This window comes from Canis lupus, chromosome 16, assembly GCF_048164855.1.
Source record: "Canis lupus baileyi chromosome 16, mCanLup2.hap1, whole genome shotgun sequence".
NCBI classification, from domain to species: domain Eukaryota; kingdom Metazoa; phylum Chordata; class Mammalia; order Carnivora; family Canidae; genus Canis; species Canis lupus.
In genome coordinates this window covers 30,806,739-30,824,198 of record NC_132853.1, presented here as the reverse complement: position 1 = coordinate 30,824,198, position 17,460 = coordinate 30,806,739, and the positions used below count along the sequence as shown (strand labels likewise).

Here is a 17,460-nt window from a genome sequence, read left to right as displayed (position 1 = left end):
CAGAAAAAAGCAGGTATTATCGTAGATCCTTTGTTTTCAAGACCTCTTTAGTTTGAAACAGGATGGGGAAGGTGACTAACACACAGGAAGAGAAAGAGGAGGATTCTTATCTCAATGGTAAAATTATACTTATAAGCTATAGAAAGGAGAAAACCAGGATAAGGATTATAGGGAGGAAGGGTTGATTTTATTTTTCAAGGTTCAACATACAGAATCCCGAATAAGCTGAAAGAAGAGGAAATACTTCCATTCTTTTGTGTGTCCATTCATTCATATATTTAATGTCTGTGTTTCAAGCAGTAGGCTCAGCATACTTGATGAAGAGGCAATGTCTGAGCCTAGAACTTTGCTTTTAGAGAGAGAGAAAGCATGTACAATATGGAATAGTCCTGCTTTTCCTCCCTCTCCCTCTCCACCATCACAGCAACATATAAGGGAAGATGTGCTCTGCCAGAGGGGAGAGCATTCCTTCTTTTATTGCTCATTTTTCTCTAACTTACTAGTATCCTCTTGTAGAACTGTCTAGATATCATGAGAATTAATGTCAAGATAAACTCTAACACTGATATAGGGCAACATTGTTTACAGTATGGTCCCAGAACGCCACACATCAAAATAATTTTCTCTAGTAGGTTGAGTTTTGTACCCTCAAAAAGATATGTCCAAGTCCTAACCAGTGAATGTGGTCTTATTTGGAAACAGGATCTTTGCAGATGAAACTAAGGATCACTAGATGAAATCCCCCTATATTTAGGATGGTTTTCAATCCAATGACTGGTATCCTTATGAGAGAAAAAGATGGATATTTGAGATGTACCAACAGAGAGGCAAAGGCATATGAAGTGGAGGCAGACATGGGAGTGATAGGACCACAAGCAAAGGAATGCCTGAAGCCTGCACCAGCCAGGAGAGGCCAGGAAGCAGTCTCCTCAAGTGCCTTTGGAAAGATCATGGCTCTACCAATACCTTAATCTTCAGCCTCCAGCACTGTGAGAGAAAATTTCTGTTGTTTCCAGACACCTAGTTCATTGTAATTTGTTAGGGCAGCCCTAGGAACCTGATACCCTGTCGAAAATGCAGATACTCAGACACAAATCCAGACCACTGAAGGAAAATCCTTAGCAGCAGGCCTGGGAATCTGCATTCTAGCAGCCTCCTCTAAACTTTGGTGTATAAAGTTTGACAGCTAATTATAAGAAAGACTGTGTGTGGTGTCTGTCATCCAGGTTGAAAATAGCCCGATATTTCAAGATTTGTTTTTAATTAAAAAAAAAAAGGTAATCCCACAGGCTGCCTGCCATTTTCTTAGCAAAGAATACAGGATTATTAGACGATTGTATGAAATACTCAGATTACTAGTTATTGGAGACTTATAATTACTTAGGCTCTGACGGTGTAGCAACTGGAAGTGCAAGCGTAAAAACATGGTGGCAGGTTTCACTGGATGGGAAAGCTTTGAATCAGTGTGTGCAGAAACAAATGAGGAAGGAGAGCTGAATGGTCAGGGTTTTAGTTTGGGCAGGTAAACAGAAACCCAAGCTGGAGAGGTAATGGAGAATCTGGGAGCATTGATAAAAAACACGACAAACATTCATTTGGGGATAAAAGCTGACGGGGCAAAGGAGGAAGGACCAAGCTACCGAACTCTGTAAATGATATTTCTCACTCCTTCTGAAGTAGGCACGTAAGAATAATTGCAATGTGAGAGTAGAAGGAACAATCCTTGGTAAAAACCCATAAGTATGTTTAGGTGATGGCAGCTGACTCTGTTTGGCATTGTCGCCACAAAATCTACATATTTGCACACCCAGTCATTGGGCATCTTCATGTTGTCTTCTCAGTAGTAGGTATGGTGTTCTAGTGACAAATGTCAAGAGGAAAGACCCACACCCTCAAGGGGCTATAGGGAGTATGGATGTGTAAGCAAGTGTTTCAGGAGGCCAAGGAAGGACAAACTTTTCTGGGGGGCTTTGGGAAAGTTTCTGCAGGGAGTGACAGCTTAGCTGAGCCTGGACCATTGAGTAGGCAAGAAAGTGAGCATGAAGTGTGAAGGCATGATAGCTCTGATCCACCGAGTTATACTTTGTGCCAGGCACTGGTCTAAGTTTTTTGTGTGTCTTAGTGCACTTAATCCCCCACCTGCAAGGTTAGTACAGTTGTGATTCTCATCCTACTGTTGGGGAAACTGATGCACCAAAAAACCCAGTGACTTCCTCAAAGTCACCCAACTAACAGATGGTAGAGCCAGCATTAGAACTCTATCAGTGGTCTTATTCCAGAGCTACCCATCTAGATACTGTGTCCTGCTTCTTCCTGGTGAGGCTAAGGTACAGGTGTAGGGAAGGGGGTTGGGCAGGAACCTGACATGAGTCTGGAGATGGGTGCTCAACTAGAATGGGTCTACACATGATAAGAAGGTTGGGATTCATTCTACATGTAGTGTGGAGACATGAACGGCTCATAAGCAAGAAAAAAAGAAAATGAATATTTTTGAGAGGTGATTTTAGTGGCAGATTATTTTGGGGTGGGAATGAACAGTAAGTAAGCCATTGGAATCTTCTAAGGGAGAGCTGAAAGAGTCTTCACAAAGACTATGGCATTGAGGACAGGAGGGAGGGGGTATTTCTTGCTTTTCCTTCCTTTTCTTTTCTTTCTTTTTTCTTTCTTTCTTTCTTTCTTTCTTTCTTTCTTTCTTTCTTTCTTTCTTTCTTTCTTTCTTTCTTTCTTTCTTTCTTCTATCTTTTAGAGAGAGAAAGAGAGAGAGTATATGCTCACAAGTGTGCACCTGGGAGGGAAGGACAGAGGGAGAGAGAGAGAGAATCTTAAGCAGGGTACATGCTCAGCACAGAGCTCAACTTTGGGGATTGATCTCAAACTGGGAGATCATGACCTGAGCCAAAACCAAGAGATGGCTACTTAGCCAACTGAGCTACCCAGGTGCCCCAAGGGAGAGGGTATTTCTGAGAAATAATTAGGATCTGGCTTTGACTTTAAGGATGGCATTTTGTTCTCAAAAAGCTAAATTGGAGCATAAGGAAGAGAAGAGGGTCATTTCTGCAGCTTTTAACTTGGTTATTGGGTAAATTGGTACCATTATGGGAAGGAGGTAATAGAAAAAGAGGAAGAGTTTGGTTTATTTGAGGGAAGGAGGAAAGAGGGATTGATATTAGGGTTATATGGCAAAGAGAATTAGATGCTCATATATTTGGGACTTACTGCAGCACTGGGGCATCTAAGCTTACTTGGTTGAGTTAGAAAATTGCACTAGCCAGTCCATATTGTTTTTGTTTTTATTTTCTCTATATTATGATGGCTTGACATCTTAACATTTTTTCCTGGCTGGGATAGGGTGAGGGACCCTCCCCTTGGGGGCTAACCTGTTCTTAAAGGTAGCAAAGAAATGTGCCTTTGATATGCAAACTAACCAATCCGGAGCCATTCTTCATCTAATTCCAGCCTGGAAACCTAAAGTTCCTTAATTGGCCCAGAGTTGGGTGCTGGGCCACTAGGGACCACCAGAATTATTCAAATTAGCTAATCCTAAATTCTTCACCCCATCCTGCCTTGCCTTTCCTGTGTAAATTCCAACAAAGGCCATGGCCTTGGTTCTCACCTTGCTGCTGCCCTCTGCCTCTGCCCAGCACAGTGCTTCCTACCTTGGCCCTCCATGGCGTGCCCTGTGTCTGGTTTCTAGGACCTGTGAATAAACTTCTTTTCCTGAGCCTCTCTCTTGTCTCCTCCTGTGGCCACACCTGACGGACCATCGCCTAAAAGAGCACAGAACACAGGCAAATTCACCAATTCTGTCTCCAAAAGAACCTTTCCTTGGCTTCAGATTGCACTGTTATCCTTCACCAAAAAATAACTGAGAAGAGATGAAAGAATGTGTTCACTGCATTGCAAATCCCTTTCTTCTCATGGAAAAACTGTTCTTGGTAGAGATAGGATATTATCCTCATAGTTTGAAAGTGTTTTGTTAGACTACCAACTTTCATTTTGATAAAATACTTAAAAGGGTCTGAGGTCAACTTGTGCATTGTTTTGCATTTAGTTAGCATGTATAGGTGATTCGTGGAACTTGAACCCAGCACCTGAAAGCAAGGTAGCTACTCTGTGACTGGGAAATGTAAGAATCAAAACATTTAAAAAAATGAGGTTGTAATACCCAAACAGGTTATCTTTAAATATGTGGGAAGGAGACCTAGGATCCACCAAAGGCCAACCAGGGCCCTTTAGGAGAGGGGAGCAGTTGCAGGGTGCTGGTGGCTCAGTATTCAGACAGACCAAGGTTTCTGAAACTCAGCCCTATTGACATCTGTGAGACAGATTAATTCCTTGTTGAGGGTTGTCCTGTGCATTGTAGAATTTTAGCAGCATCCCTGGCCTCTACCTACTTGATGCCAGAGCAGCCCTACCCCTGGACCCTGAAGTTCTGACAAATAGAAATATCTCCAGACACTGCCAGATGTACCCTGCAGGAGGGGGCAAAATCCTCTCTGAGAACCACTGAAAGAGACGTAGATTGGTTTCCAGTTTCTGCTACTTATTAGCTGTGTGACCTCAACGTGTTGCTCAACCTCTCAAAGTTCTCAAAATATCCTCATCTATGAAATGGAGAATACCATGGGCATTTGTGATGTTGTCCACCAAAGACTCCCTCCTCTTGGGAATTGCTCTTCCTTCCACTTCAACCATTTGATCCCTGTTGGAGTGGTCACATTCTTACCATCTATAGGCCATTGCTGTTCCATCCAAGAATGAGCAGCTGATCTAAGCTGGGCCCATCAGAGCCCTTTTCCTGGATTTCTTAAGCTAAAACTCAGAGGGTTTGTCCCTCTGTAATGGAGAAAAACTAGACATGAACCCCTGAGCTGCTGGAAGTCATGCAACCTAAAGTCAGGAAGAGGCTGGTCTGTAGGGAGAGAATGAAGTCAGCACAAAGAGAGAAGCATGAGACCATGAAAAGACAATTGAAAAGGTTTCAACCCATGCCCCCCATTTTCCTAGGACAGTGTGACTTTCGTTTATGACACAACCAAGGATCTTCATCAATAAGAAGTATTAACACCTGCCTCACAGAGCTGTTGCAATGTTAGACTGCAGTGGTGCACAGAAAGCAGGTAGCATGATGCCTGGCCCAGTCAGGGCTCAGCAGATGGTGGTAGAAGAAAGTTCATTCTTTCTCTAGTCAACTTTGCATTCCAGCAACTGAACAGCCTGTAGTTCAGACTGTGCACTTCTAAGCCTGTGTCCCCTGTACCTGGCATTCCCTCTGTCCTGATCAACTTCTATCTACAGAACCCTCCTTGAAACTTCTCTATGGAGACTTCCCTGACCTGCTCCAACACAGTTATTTGCTTCCCTGTTCATACTCCCTTTTTATCTATCAATTTGTACATATTGCACTGAGATAGGTATCTGGTTAAGTGTCTGTCTCCCCACCTGACTGCAAGGAAATCCTTATTTCTTTTCTTTGCTTTCATTCTCAGCATCCAGCACAGCACTTGGCCCAAAAGAGCCTTCCACTAGTCTTTTCTGCATTGTGGGGAAGGGACTAGGGTACTGTCTTGGGAACACAGGCCTGTTAAAAGCTCAATCTTAATGTTATGTGCTTGATTTTTTAAAAATTAATTTAATTAAAAAAATTAAAAACATTAACAGGTAAGGAATAGTGTGCTTGGGCTTAGTAAATGCAGAGTCCAAAGAGTCAGGAATGTTGCCTCTTGCACCTTGCAAAATCCAGCAGATGTGATGCCTATGAGACATAATGCATAGATCCTTCAGGATGCTTCCTCCTGGTCCTCTCACCCTGGCTGTGAGTCCCCACGGTGGAAATGTCCAAATCCACTCAGTTACTCAGTTGGAAAGAAGTCACTGCAAGGCTCTGTGCACCTGGCTGGCACTGCCTGATGTCATTAAGGCCATCTGATTTACTTGCCTCTTACTCTGATTCCATGCTTAGCAAAAAGCTCCCATGGAGAGTGTCCCTACAGGGCAGGGAGCACACTGCCCAGCTGACACAAATTTTTAAGTACTGCTTAAAGTTGAAACATATCTGATATGCCTGGAGCATCTTTCTAAAGGAAAGCCATGCCAAATTAATCTGGTTGCATATGGTTTGTACCATGTGTCTGAGATAAAGGAGTTGCCTTGGCCTCTAGTAATTGGACCAATTACCAATGTCCCAACAAAGACACTCATTTATAGGCATCTGGTTGGCCAATCAGTTATGAGATGTCTCCTGTGAAACCCTGCCCAATGCAAGAACTCCATATAGGATGGTGACAGAGTCTACAGATCAGAACCTCGGTCTTGGGAGGAAGGCACAATGAATGGAAAGAGGCTGGTCCTGTGTCCCTGCTTGATGAGAGCCCATTGTTCTAGTTCTCCCCAGGTCTGCAGGGTGCTTGTACTTGTTCCATGAGTCCACGCACGCTCCTAGCAGTTTTATAGCCTTCCTCTCTACCGGTTAGCCTAACCAGAGATCCATCACCTCAGGGCATCTGGTTGTGTATTTCTGTTGCACCTTAAAAGCCTAGCTTGGAAATTATACTCTAGAGTGTGGTTGATGTAAGTCAATTTTGCTAAACTTGGCCCACCCTGGATCCTGAGCAATACTAAATTCTGATTCATGGTGACTCCATACCTCTATAGCTCAACTGTTTTCTAACTTCAGTTATATCTCCTAGATTTGAAATAATTTTCACTTGTTAATTAATCCACAAATTTCTATTCTTCTCACCCCTTAAGAAGATAAAGGAAATGGGCATCCTTGCCAGCTCTGCCTGAGGGGCTCTTTGGAATCTACTGTATTTGCTTTCCCACTGATCTTCAAACTCCAATTTCTTTTGGATCCTGGAAGCAGTAGAAGGTGTCTGCCCTGGTGAGAGGAAGAAGGAGGTGAAGAAAAAAGAACACATGTGTTCAGATGGAAAGTAGCCTCCAAGATCACACACTACACAGAGATGCAGTCACAGGTGGGAGCATTCTCCAGAAAATGCAGATATGTCCCAATTAACAAGTCCTCACATTTGCTTAGCCCTTCACAATTTACCAAGCACCTCCAGATGCGTGATCTCATTTAGTCTCCCTAGCTACTCTGCGAGCTGGGAAACGCAGGCCTTAGTTTATATTTCACACAAAGAAAGTTGAGATCAGAGAGGTTATCCAAGGTTATAGGACAGGGGCAAAATTTGAACCGGTTGGAAGGCCAGTGAGTTTATTGGATGGATGTTTGCCATTCATTTATAGTATCCAGGTTAAGAGAACAAGCTCCAGAGTAAGCAGAGCTTCTCCATGTATTATCTAGCCATAGGAACATGACATGTCACTAATTTCTCTGACCTTCATTGTCCTCATGTATAGAATGAGGATAATAATGTCACATACCTGGGACACTTGGGTGGCTCAGTCAGTTAAGCATCTGCCTTTGGCTCAGGTCATGATCACAGGGTCCTGGGATCAAGCGCCATGTCATCGGGCTCCCTGCTCTGTAGGGAGTCTGCTTCTCCCTCTCCCTCTGCCTCCTCTCCCCTTGCTCGTGTGCTCGCTCACTCTCTCTCTCTCATTCTGTGTCAAATAAATAAAATCTTTAAAAAAAAATGTTACATACCCTTTCCATTGTCGTGAGTAATAAATGAGATAATATGTTAAAAGTGTTTAATGCTGTGCCAGAAGCCAGTTAAGGGCACAATACATGAGCCTTCTTCTCTTCATACTGTTGTTACTATTATTTTAGTAGGAGTAGTAGTAAATACCGAGATATGTCTGGCCCCAAACCATTCCATTGCAACACACTGCACTGATCTTTTTTTCTCTCCTTTTTGCCACATATATTCCTTTCTTTCTTTCTCTCCTACACTGTTTTCCTTCTCCTACCTTCCTATCACCATAAAGCCTCTGACTCTTAAACACACACCCTTGGCTTACTGCCTCTGATGGCTGTCTTAGTCCTTCCCACTCGAATTTACTTGAGCATCACAGGACTCAGAGAAGAGGTAGGAAAGCCTAGCCATGGTCTTTTACATGAGTCATCCTCTGGAGGAGAGCTTAGCATTCCCAACACGTGTTTTTTGTTTTGGGTGTTTGCATGTTCCTGTCTTAAGCAGATAGATTTGAGGGTCTCCAGGAATTAAGTTAATGAAATATAATTTTTCTTTTCGGTGTTTTAGCCGGGTTAGAGGTTTCAGGAAGGAGAAGGACGAGCCAGGTTAGGCCTAACCAGCTGAACTTCCATGTGATGCCTTTCACTTCTGAATTAATTCCCTGGACAAAGTGCCCTTTCTGGCAACAAGATAAACAGGTTCATCTAGAGGTTTGGCTGCTGGTGTATAAAGCCCTTCATAACCACAAAGTTGGGCTCTATCCACCCCAGGCTCCCAGCCCCTGGTAGGGTACAGTGGCAGGCATTGTATGCTCAGCAAGGTTTCACACCCATTGGGAATCTGAAACACAGACACTTCTTACACCTCAAAGCTCTTTCTGCAGACCTGCAGAGCTGGTGCCGACATGGATGCCTCCCCTCTGCACCCACTGGGCTGTGAGAAAGACTTCCTTGCCCAACCTCAGAACTCAAAATCCTGAAATGACTGGACAGGTGGAAACCACTGGCTGGGCAGAAGCTGATTTCCAGAGCTTCAGAGCAGAGTCAGGCTGTGCTGGTATCTTTTAAGAAGTTTCTGAGAAACCTTTCTTTTATGATCATTCCTATTTTTAGAATAGTTTCACACCTCAGGAGCATCTACTATATCCTTTCCTCCTTGAAGAGTTTTCCACTGACTTGTCAGATGTTCTTTTTAGAATATTTATTTGTTTGCCCTTTTCTAACAAAAGATTTTATTTTGACTCTTTTTTAAGCATTGAAATATTGAGAGTGGTAACCAGGAGCATCCAAAAGATGAATATTTGCTCATGTACATAAAAAGCAAGTTGGTCATTGTTTCTGCCTCTGAGCTTTTATTTAAGTTAATGTGGACAACTTTGTAGAAGGTCTTGTGACAAACCAAATGAGCCATTGAAAGCAAGCCATTTATTTTAGCAATGAACTTTGATGAACTTTGTTCTGTTGCTTGATAACAATCAGAGCCTAGGAAACTTAAAAATAACATTATTCTATCCTTGAATATTTTGTCCCTTGAGGTCAAAGGTTTTGACCACCCACAAATATACAGTCATATAAACCCACCAAATCAACTCAAGGGGGAAATGAACATCTTTTTCAGTAATTGCTATTAGAACAATTGGAAGTCCCTACAAAACAAAAGAAAAAAAAAAAAAAAACAGAACAAAACTTCAACCCCTACCTCAATACTATATACAGAATTCATTTGAGAGAGTTCATAGATCTAAATGGAAAAACTGTAAGAGTTTTAGAGGAAAGTATCTCCAGGACTCCAGGTGGTCAAAGGTTTCTTAGTTCACAGAAATAATAATCATAAAAAATAAATTGGTAAATTGAACTTCATCAAAATCAAAAACCTCTGCTCATGGAAAGACAATGTTAAAACATTAATGGGCAAGCCACAGAAAGGAAGAAAATCTTCACAACACATATACCTGGCAAGGGAACTTGTATCCAAAATATATAAAGAACTCCTAAATTCAATAAAAACAAGAAAAACAACCCAATTTTAAAATGGGCCAGGAGCTTGAATAGATACTTTGCAAAGGGAGATATATAATGCATAATGAACACATGAAAAAGTGGTTAACGTAATTTGTCATCAGGGAAATTCAACTTAAAAGCACAGCGAGACATTGCTATCTACCCACTCAACATGACTAAAATTTTAAGAAACTGACACCACCAGATGTTGGTGAGAATCCAGAGCAACCAGAACTCTCAATTGCTGCTGGCAATGCAGGAGAATTCACCTACTACAGAAAACAAAACTGTTTGGCAGTTTTGTTTCTTTTCTTTTCTTTCTTTTTTTTTTTTTAAGATTTTATTTATTTATTTGATAAAGACAGGTCACACAAGCAGGGGGAGTGGCAGGCAGAGGGAGAAGGAGAAGCAGATTCTCCATGGAGCAGGGAGCCCAGTGATGATAATGTGGGGCTCCATCCCAGGACCCCAGGATCATGACCCGAGCCGAAGGCAGATGCCGACTGACTGAGCCCCCCAAGTGTCCTGGCAGTTTCAGACATATCTCCACCCCATGTTGTACCAATTCCACTCCTTTTTGTTTATCCAAGAGGAATGAAAACATGTCCTCAAATTGTGTCTACCAATTTTCTTTCTTCATTTCTTTCCCCATGCCATTCTCTTCTGGAGTTTCTTTTTTCCTATTCCCATCCCTTTGATTTCTGCATAGGCAAATATTGTGTATCTTTAACATCCTGGTCTCCGAGGCTGGTCCTCAATGCAGCCCATGTCTAGAGTTGATCAGAGGACCTGAATTATATGAATCAAATTCCCAAAAGACTGGTTGATCAACCAGGATGTCAGTGTATCCATTTGCAATGGGAAATGTAATTCAAGCCACAGTATTAGGCTCTCTCCAGTGGTAAGAAAAAGATCACTCTGGGAAACCAAATTACTTGAATTGATAGGGGTTTTGTGGGAAAGTGAGGACGTGCAGGGAACCAAGAGCAGGTGAAGCCCTTTGGAGGTGCCAGGAAATGCTAGTGGACTGTTATCCTTTTGTGCACCTGGAATCTATAATCCGTTTCTAACCAATCTGAGAGGTTGCTCTCGGCTCTCCTAGTTGGTGGGTTCACACGTAGGTAGGGGAATGAAGGCAGGGAAGTAGCCTCTTCCACTCTGAAAGGATGGTGGAAGAGTCTTTTGTTTTGTGAGAAATAGTATAATAGAATGGAGGGATTTGGGAAATTCATGAAAGATCTTTAGCTCTGTGCCAGCTCAGACAACTTATCTGGAATCCCTCTCCTCATACAAGTACCTGTGTCACCTTCATCTATGCATTTTTGCTCTTTTAAGACTACATTGAAACGTTTGCATATGTCAGGCCATAACCTATTACATTAGAATTATGTCTTATATATCTTTTTCTCCCCAGTTCCAGCATAGTTCTTGGCATACAATTGGTCTTCAACAAAAGTAGGTGGCATTAGCTGAAAGTCTGATGTTTTCAGAATTTGGCTAAAATTTGAAACATCATCACACTATCTTAGAATGTTACTTTTTCATTATAGTTTTAGAGTGAAGAGAACTGTAGAGGTCATTTGATCACAGCCCCGCTCAGAGGGGAAGGGATTCGCTAGAAGTCACCCTGCCTGGGGCAGTCTGTGCTCATTTGTGGCCCTCCTGGTCTTCTGGCTTCCAGGGGCCTTCTCTCTTACACCTCCCTCCTGGGGCCTTCAGGGAAGTGGAACCCATCCAGAGTCCACCATATTCCACCTCAGACAGCCTTTACAAAGGTCTTTGTGTCTCCTTGAAAGAACATTTTCTTTAATTTGTGTCTATTACTTCTTGCAGACTCTGCCCCAGATCATGCTACCCTGATCTTAGTGAGGAGATGTGGGGAGAGAGAAGACCCTGCCTGCCTGCCTGCCTGCCTGGAGCTCTTCAGGCCTGATGCCAGCGTCCGCCCCATGCAGGGAGAGGGCTCCACACACCAGAGCTGTGCAGCGCTCCAGCGACCCTGAGCTCCGAGGGCTGGAACCCACAGGGCCAGATGCTGAAGCCGCTGCTATGGCAGTGAAGACCTAGACCCTACAAAATTATTTTAATATTCTGCAGATCTTGAAACTTAAGCCGGGCACAGTCATCTGTACTCTCCTACAGCAGGTATTTCTGAAACCCCGTTTAGTGTGGGTGTGTGTCTGTCCTCTGCCCTCTACCCCAGGCAATGCCCTCCTGACAACGTGGGAAACCACTGACAGCACTCCCTCTTTCATTCCCTTTTTCACTTTACTTTTGTATCTCATTAGAAGTTCTGGCATTTAGGGATCCCTGGGTGGCTCAGCGGTTTAGCGCTTGCCTTCAGCCCAGGGCCTGATCCTGGAGACCCGGGATTAAGTCCCACGTCGGGCTCCCTGCATGGAGCCTGCTGTGTCCCTCTGCCTGTGTCTCTGCCTCTCTTTTTCTGTGTGTGTGTCTCATGAATAAATAAAAAATCTTAAAAAAAAAAAAAAAAAAGGAGAACTTCTAGCAAGTAGTTATTTTTCAATAGTTTTGGGGACGGGGCAAGAGTGAGAGGGTGCCAAGCTTGGCTGCGGCCAGGAGAAATATTTAGAAGAGTATTTATCTTGCATTCGATCTAAACCAGTCATTCTCAAACCTGCTGCTCATTGGAACCACCCCGGGGAACTTTAAAGACTAATGACGCCTGGATGTCAGCCCAGAGGTCTGATTTAATTGATCTGGGATGCAGCCTGAGCATCTGGGCTTATGTTTTTGTTGTTGTTGTTGTTGTTTTTAACTCCTCGGATTATTTCCATGTTGAAAACCACTGATAAAAATTCCTCATTCCTCTTCCTACCCTGAAAAAGTGGGGCTCCCTGACCAGGTCGGTGACCCAGGAGATCTGGCAGCTGTCTCTTTACGGCGGGCCAGCTCTGCAGGGTCCTGGAAAATCCGCGCGCGCGACGACGCTAAACACGTGGCGGCGGGGCGGGCGGGGCGGGTGGGCGGGGCCGCGCGTAGCCCCGCCCCCGCACGCCTATCGGCGCGCGGTGCGGGCCCTGACGTCACTCTTGTCAGGGCCGCGGCACATGGGCGGCCGGATGCGCTGAGCCCGGCGCTGCGGGGCCGCGGAGCGCGGGGGAGCGGCGGCTGCGGGCGCGGGGAGGGGGGTGGGGTGGGACGGCGCCCAGCCTCGGGTGCTGGCGCGTGGGGGCCGGGCCGGCGCGGTGCCTTCCGCCCTTCTGCAGCCATCTGCATATTTTTTTTCTCTCTTTCTTTTTCGCAATTTTGAACATTTTGCAGGACGAGGGGTTCGAGGCAGGTGAGAGCATCCTGCCAGTCGCCGAGGAGCCCCCCGGGCACTTGGCGCGCTCTCGGGGGACCGTCTGCACCGGGAACCCGAAAGTTTTTTGTTTTTATTTTCCGATGCAGATGTATTTATAATATAGACAGAAGTATTTTTTTTTTTTTTCTTGTCTCCACCGCCTTGAAAGCGAGTACTTTTGGCAAAGGACGGAGGAATAAAAAAAAAAAAAAAAAAAAAAAAAAAAAAAGCTCAGCAACATTTTGGGGTGGGGGGGCGGCTGGGTTTTCTTGTTCTTTTTTTTTTTTTTTTTTTTTTTTAAAGAAAAAAATCTTGAGTGCATCGCGATGGAGAAAATGTCCCGACCGCTCCCCCTGAACCCCACCTTTATTCCGCCTCCCTACGGCGTGCTCAGGTCCTTGTTGGAGAACCCGCTGAAGCTCCCCCTTCATCACGAAGACGGTGAGCGCTGCCTTGCTGGCTGCCCCGCTCTGGGAAGGAACGGCGCCCCCGGGGTCCCCTTCCCCGGCCGGGCAGCCCTGCTGGAGCATCCATCCTCTCCCTCCCTGTCCCCTGGCGCCCTATCCCTGCTTTGTTGAAATTCGAAGAGCTCACCCATCACCCCCCTCCCTTCCTACCAAACGATGAGTGAGATGGGGGGGGGGGGGCGCGGAAATCCCCTCACTGAGCAGCGTTTAAAATAGCTCTGGGTCCGACCCAGGCGCCCTGGGTCCCGGGCCAGCGGCGCAGGTGGGAGTCCTAACTTGACAGGTCAGTGTTCCCTAGCTTGAGGCTCTCCCGCACGCAGAGCGAAGCCGCCGGGCGAGGGCAGAGCTCGGCGGGCTGGGAGGACACACCGGAGGGCCTGGCCCGGCTCCGTTGCTGGCGGGGCGCGCGGGGCGCGGGGCGCGGGGCGCGGGGCGGGGGGTGGGTCTCGCCGCGTAGCCTGGGTCTCGGGATCCGGCTACTGTGGCTGTTACTTGGCATCCGGAGCTCGCGAGGGGCTCGCCTGCTACGGGGAATTCAAAAAGCGGGGTGGGGGCTGGGGCTGGGGCTGGCGGGGCGCGCGGGGCGGGGGGCGGGGGGCGGGGGGAGCGGTCTCTGGGCGGGCACCGTGCGCACCTCCAGCTCTGACACTTTCCCCGTGCACTTTTCCTGGTGGGAGGGGAGAGCGGAGCAGGCTCACGTGTAACCGCGCAGGAGCCTCCTCTGGCTTGAGCCTTTTCTTGGTAAGTCCCAAACCTCCCCCAGGCCACCTTGGCTGGAGCGGGAGAGGAGGGGTCGGGCGAGGAGGCGCGGGACCGAGCCGGTGCCGCCAGGGACTCGTCGTTTGGGCTGATGCGGTTTCAAGCCTTCGATGTCACAAGAGCAGATGCGAACCTTGCGGCTTAGAGTGTAAAAGTCTTTGAAAGATCATTTGGTTACAAATAGCTTGGGAGTACGCATCTTCTCTCCTAGCGGGGTGGGGGGGGGTGGGGGGGGTGGAGGGACAACCTGTTGCATTGCAGAAGTTGAGGGGTTTGGTTCGCCTTCTGCAAAGCTGAGCTTCCCTCTTAACTCTCCTTTAAGGAGTAGCACTTGGGAGGAAGGTGCTGCCTGCAGTCTTTTGCATCTGTGGGTGTTTCAAGTCAAATTCTCAGGAGATGAGACTAGAGGATTAGAATGGATGGCAGCGGAGGCTGTGTTTCTCTGAGGAAGAAACTCAGAAGCCAGATTCCCTAATCCCAGATTCCACCCGCGCCTGAGTACTAGAATGGGCAAAATCCAGAGCAGTGTTTAAAGACGTCCAGGGGTGAGCGGTACTTGCAGGTAGGACATAGCTGCATGCCTCCATCATTAGGTATGGAATCACCTTTCCAATAGCTGTGCTTTTGACAGATTGCATACATGTATAATTTTTGTGAATTGGATCACACTTAAGCCTTTGGAGAAGAGGAGGGGAAAAAAACCACACAAAAAAGAAAACCCCCTTTTGTAAAATACAGGGTGCCCCAGTGGCTTTCTAAACAAACATATGTGGGCTGAGGAAGTTCTCAGTTTTTTTCCTCTGCCAGTGTGAGGCATTGGTCGAGTTCCTTCAAGTCTTAGAGCCTCTATGTTTTCATTTTAGATGGGAATAATAGCTATTTGCAGATTTATTGTGAGATTTTTGGAGATTATATGTGGAAAGAGTCAGGTATATAATAAGTGCTCAGTGCACGGTTTCTTGCCTTTTTTTTTTTTTAAAGATTTTATTTATTCGAGAGAGGGAGAGAGAGCAAGAGAGAGAGAAAGAGCAAGCATGAGTGAGATGAGGGGCAGAGGGAAAAGTCCTCTTGCCCCTCCCTCCTTGCTGAACAGGGAGCCTGATGTGGGGCTGGATCCCTGGACCACGGGATCATGACCCAAGCTGAAGGCTGAAGGCAGATGCTTACCCGACTGAGCAACCCAGGCACCCCTCAATGCATGGTTTCAAAGGAGGGTGGAGAGTCCCTACTTTACCAAAATTAGAATCCCCAGCTCACTGGCTAAGTCTGAATGACCTCATATTGTTACTGTAATGAATTTCCTGGAAGAGAAATCATGCCTGGTTATTGGCTGTTTTCTTAAAAATCACAGCAATTGTATGTAACTGCAGGTGTGACTTTCTCACCGTAGATCTAAATTATTTGTCTCCTCAAATCACGTTCTTCAAAATGCATTCCCTTGTTTATATCCTAGATCAGCTTGTAGCCCAGTCCCAAGGACTAATGCTTTCTTTCCAAAGTAAATAGGAAGATGTTGAAAAACAGGCAGAGATCCATGTCCTGTCTGAACTTTTAACTCTAGATCCACAAAAGCCAGCAGCCAGAGAAGAAACCCTGGTGTTTGTGAGAACATTTTGAACGTAGGGTTTTGTAGTGGAGGCTAGGAGGGGCGATTAAAGAAGCGACACTTTTTTTTTTTTTCTTTTTTAAAGTCCAACTTTCCCCGTTTTCTGCAGCATTTAGTAAAGATAAAGACAAGGAAAAGAAGCTGGATGATGAGAGTAATAGCCCGACGGTCCCCCAGTCGGCGTTCCTGGGACCCACCTTATGGGACAAAACCCTTCCCTATGACGGAGATACTTTCCAGTTGGAATACATGGACCTGGAGGAGTTTTTGTCGGAAAATGGCATTCCCCCCAGCCCATCCCAGCATGACCACAGTCCTCACCCTCCTGGGCTGCAGCCAGCTTCCTCCTCGGCCCCCTCGGTCATGGACCTCAGCAGTCGGGCCTCTGCACCCATTCACCCTGGCATCCCGTCCCCGAACTGTATGCAGAGCCCCATCAGACCAGGTAAATTCTAAAAAGATTCTCCCTTCAGATGGGGAAAAGGGTGAAAGGGATGGACGGGATGGGGGCAAGGGGTGGGGAGAAGGCATGGATATATTCACAGTCTAGGAGACTGGCCAGTTCTGAAAGAGGAATCTTGTGTTTTACTCACAGCCCTGGTTGTCCCACATCAGTGATTATCTGTATGTTCAGGAGAGTCAGCTACATGCAGATTCTATGGACCTACCTCTCAAAATTCTGATTTTTTAGGTCTGGGGTGAGGGCCCAGGAATATGCATTTTAAACCCCGGGGACTACTGATGCAGCTGATCCAAGGACTGCAGTTTAAGAAACCCTGGCCTACAGTGAATGGTTTGGATACTGTAGGCACCCACCTCCTCTATTGCCCCTTGCCCTCCTTCCCCAAATACATAGATATAAGATCTTGCTGAATGATGCGAGTAGACCCTCTCCAAGGCTGTGGCTCACCTACATTCATTTTTCTCTCACCTGAAGGGAGTGTGGGGCTGATCCCTTTTTCATCCTTTTCCTCTTGCGATTGCATTGATTGAGGAATTGAATCTAAAAGCACCTCTTATGGTTTAGCGTGGTTTAGCCTTCTTTGGGGCCAGAACCCCATTATTCCTATAAACCAAATTGTTCTTACTTTTTTCTTTTTCATTTCCATGTATGTCAAAGCCCACAAGGTTGACTGTAAGTGGTGGTGAAATATTACATTAGAAACATCACCTGAAATGTCCAGTACTTCCAAACCCACTGCTCAGTGCTCAGCTATAAACACTGGTTGAGGTGGCTCAGCTCTGGCTTCATGCCGTTAACACTGCAAAGTGCAAAATGAACGGGAAGAAAGCATTTCACGTGTACAGGTGACCAGGAACAAAGATTCAGCCGGATAAATTGTCAGGAAGGTCACCGAGCTAAGGGCCTTTGCTGCAGGGGAAGGCAGAAAGCAGGACAATGGGGGACTTGTACTCGAGATGATTACTGAACTCCGTGTCCTTGCCTCACATAGAATTTCTATGACATGCAGAGTGAGATTAAAATGGAAGGAAATGATTCAAAGGAGGAAGAGAACACCCCTGCCTTGAAATATTAGTCCTGGAGTTAAAGTCTTTCTGTGCTGGACTCCCCCCCCCCCCCCATCTTTGAAACCTACTTTGAATGATAACTCAAGGCCACTGGCTGGAATGGAATTAAGTCTTAACCTCTGACCATCCCAGGAGGCCGCCACAGAAGCTGGGCAACAAATTCCTTGATGTGACCCCAAGCTCTTAT

General features: G+C 45.8%; 1 protein-coding gene across 6 annotated transcripts in view; it reads left to right on the top strand.

Annotated features, from left to right (window-relative positions):
- The first annotated feature begins 11,596 nt into the window (after positions 1-11,596).
- Positions 11,597-17,460, top strand: part of HLF (HLF transcription factor, PAR bZIP family member) — a 54,733-nt gene continuing 48,869 nt past the window's right edge. For 2 of the 6 annotated variants that reach the window (XM_072779939.1, XM_072779940.1), the window contains exons 1-2: positions 12,741-13,352; positions 15,853-16,188. In XM_072779939.1, coding sequence (XP_072636040.1) covers positions 13,238-13,352; positions 15,853-16,188 — 451 coding nt within the window. In that variant the 5' untranslated portion in view covers positions 12,741-13,237. Of the gene's footprint in view, positions 11,750-12,740; positions 13,353-13,426; positions 13,662-13,981; positions 14,120-14,515; positions 14,700-15,852; positions 16,189-17,460 lie in introns of those variants that run through there. The other 4 variants (XM_072779945.1, XM_072779942.1, XM_072779941.1 and 1 more) reach the window with 4 other exon arrangements.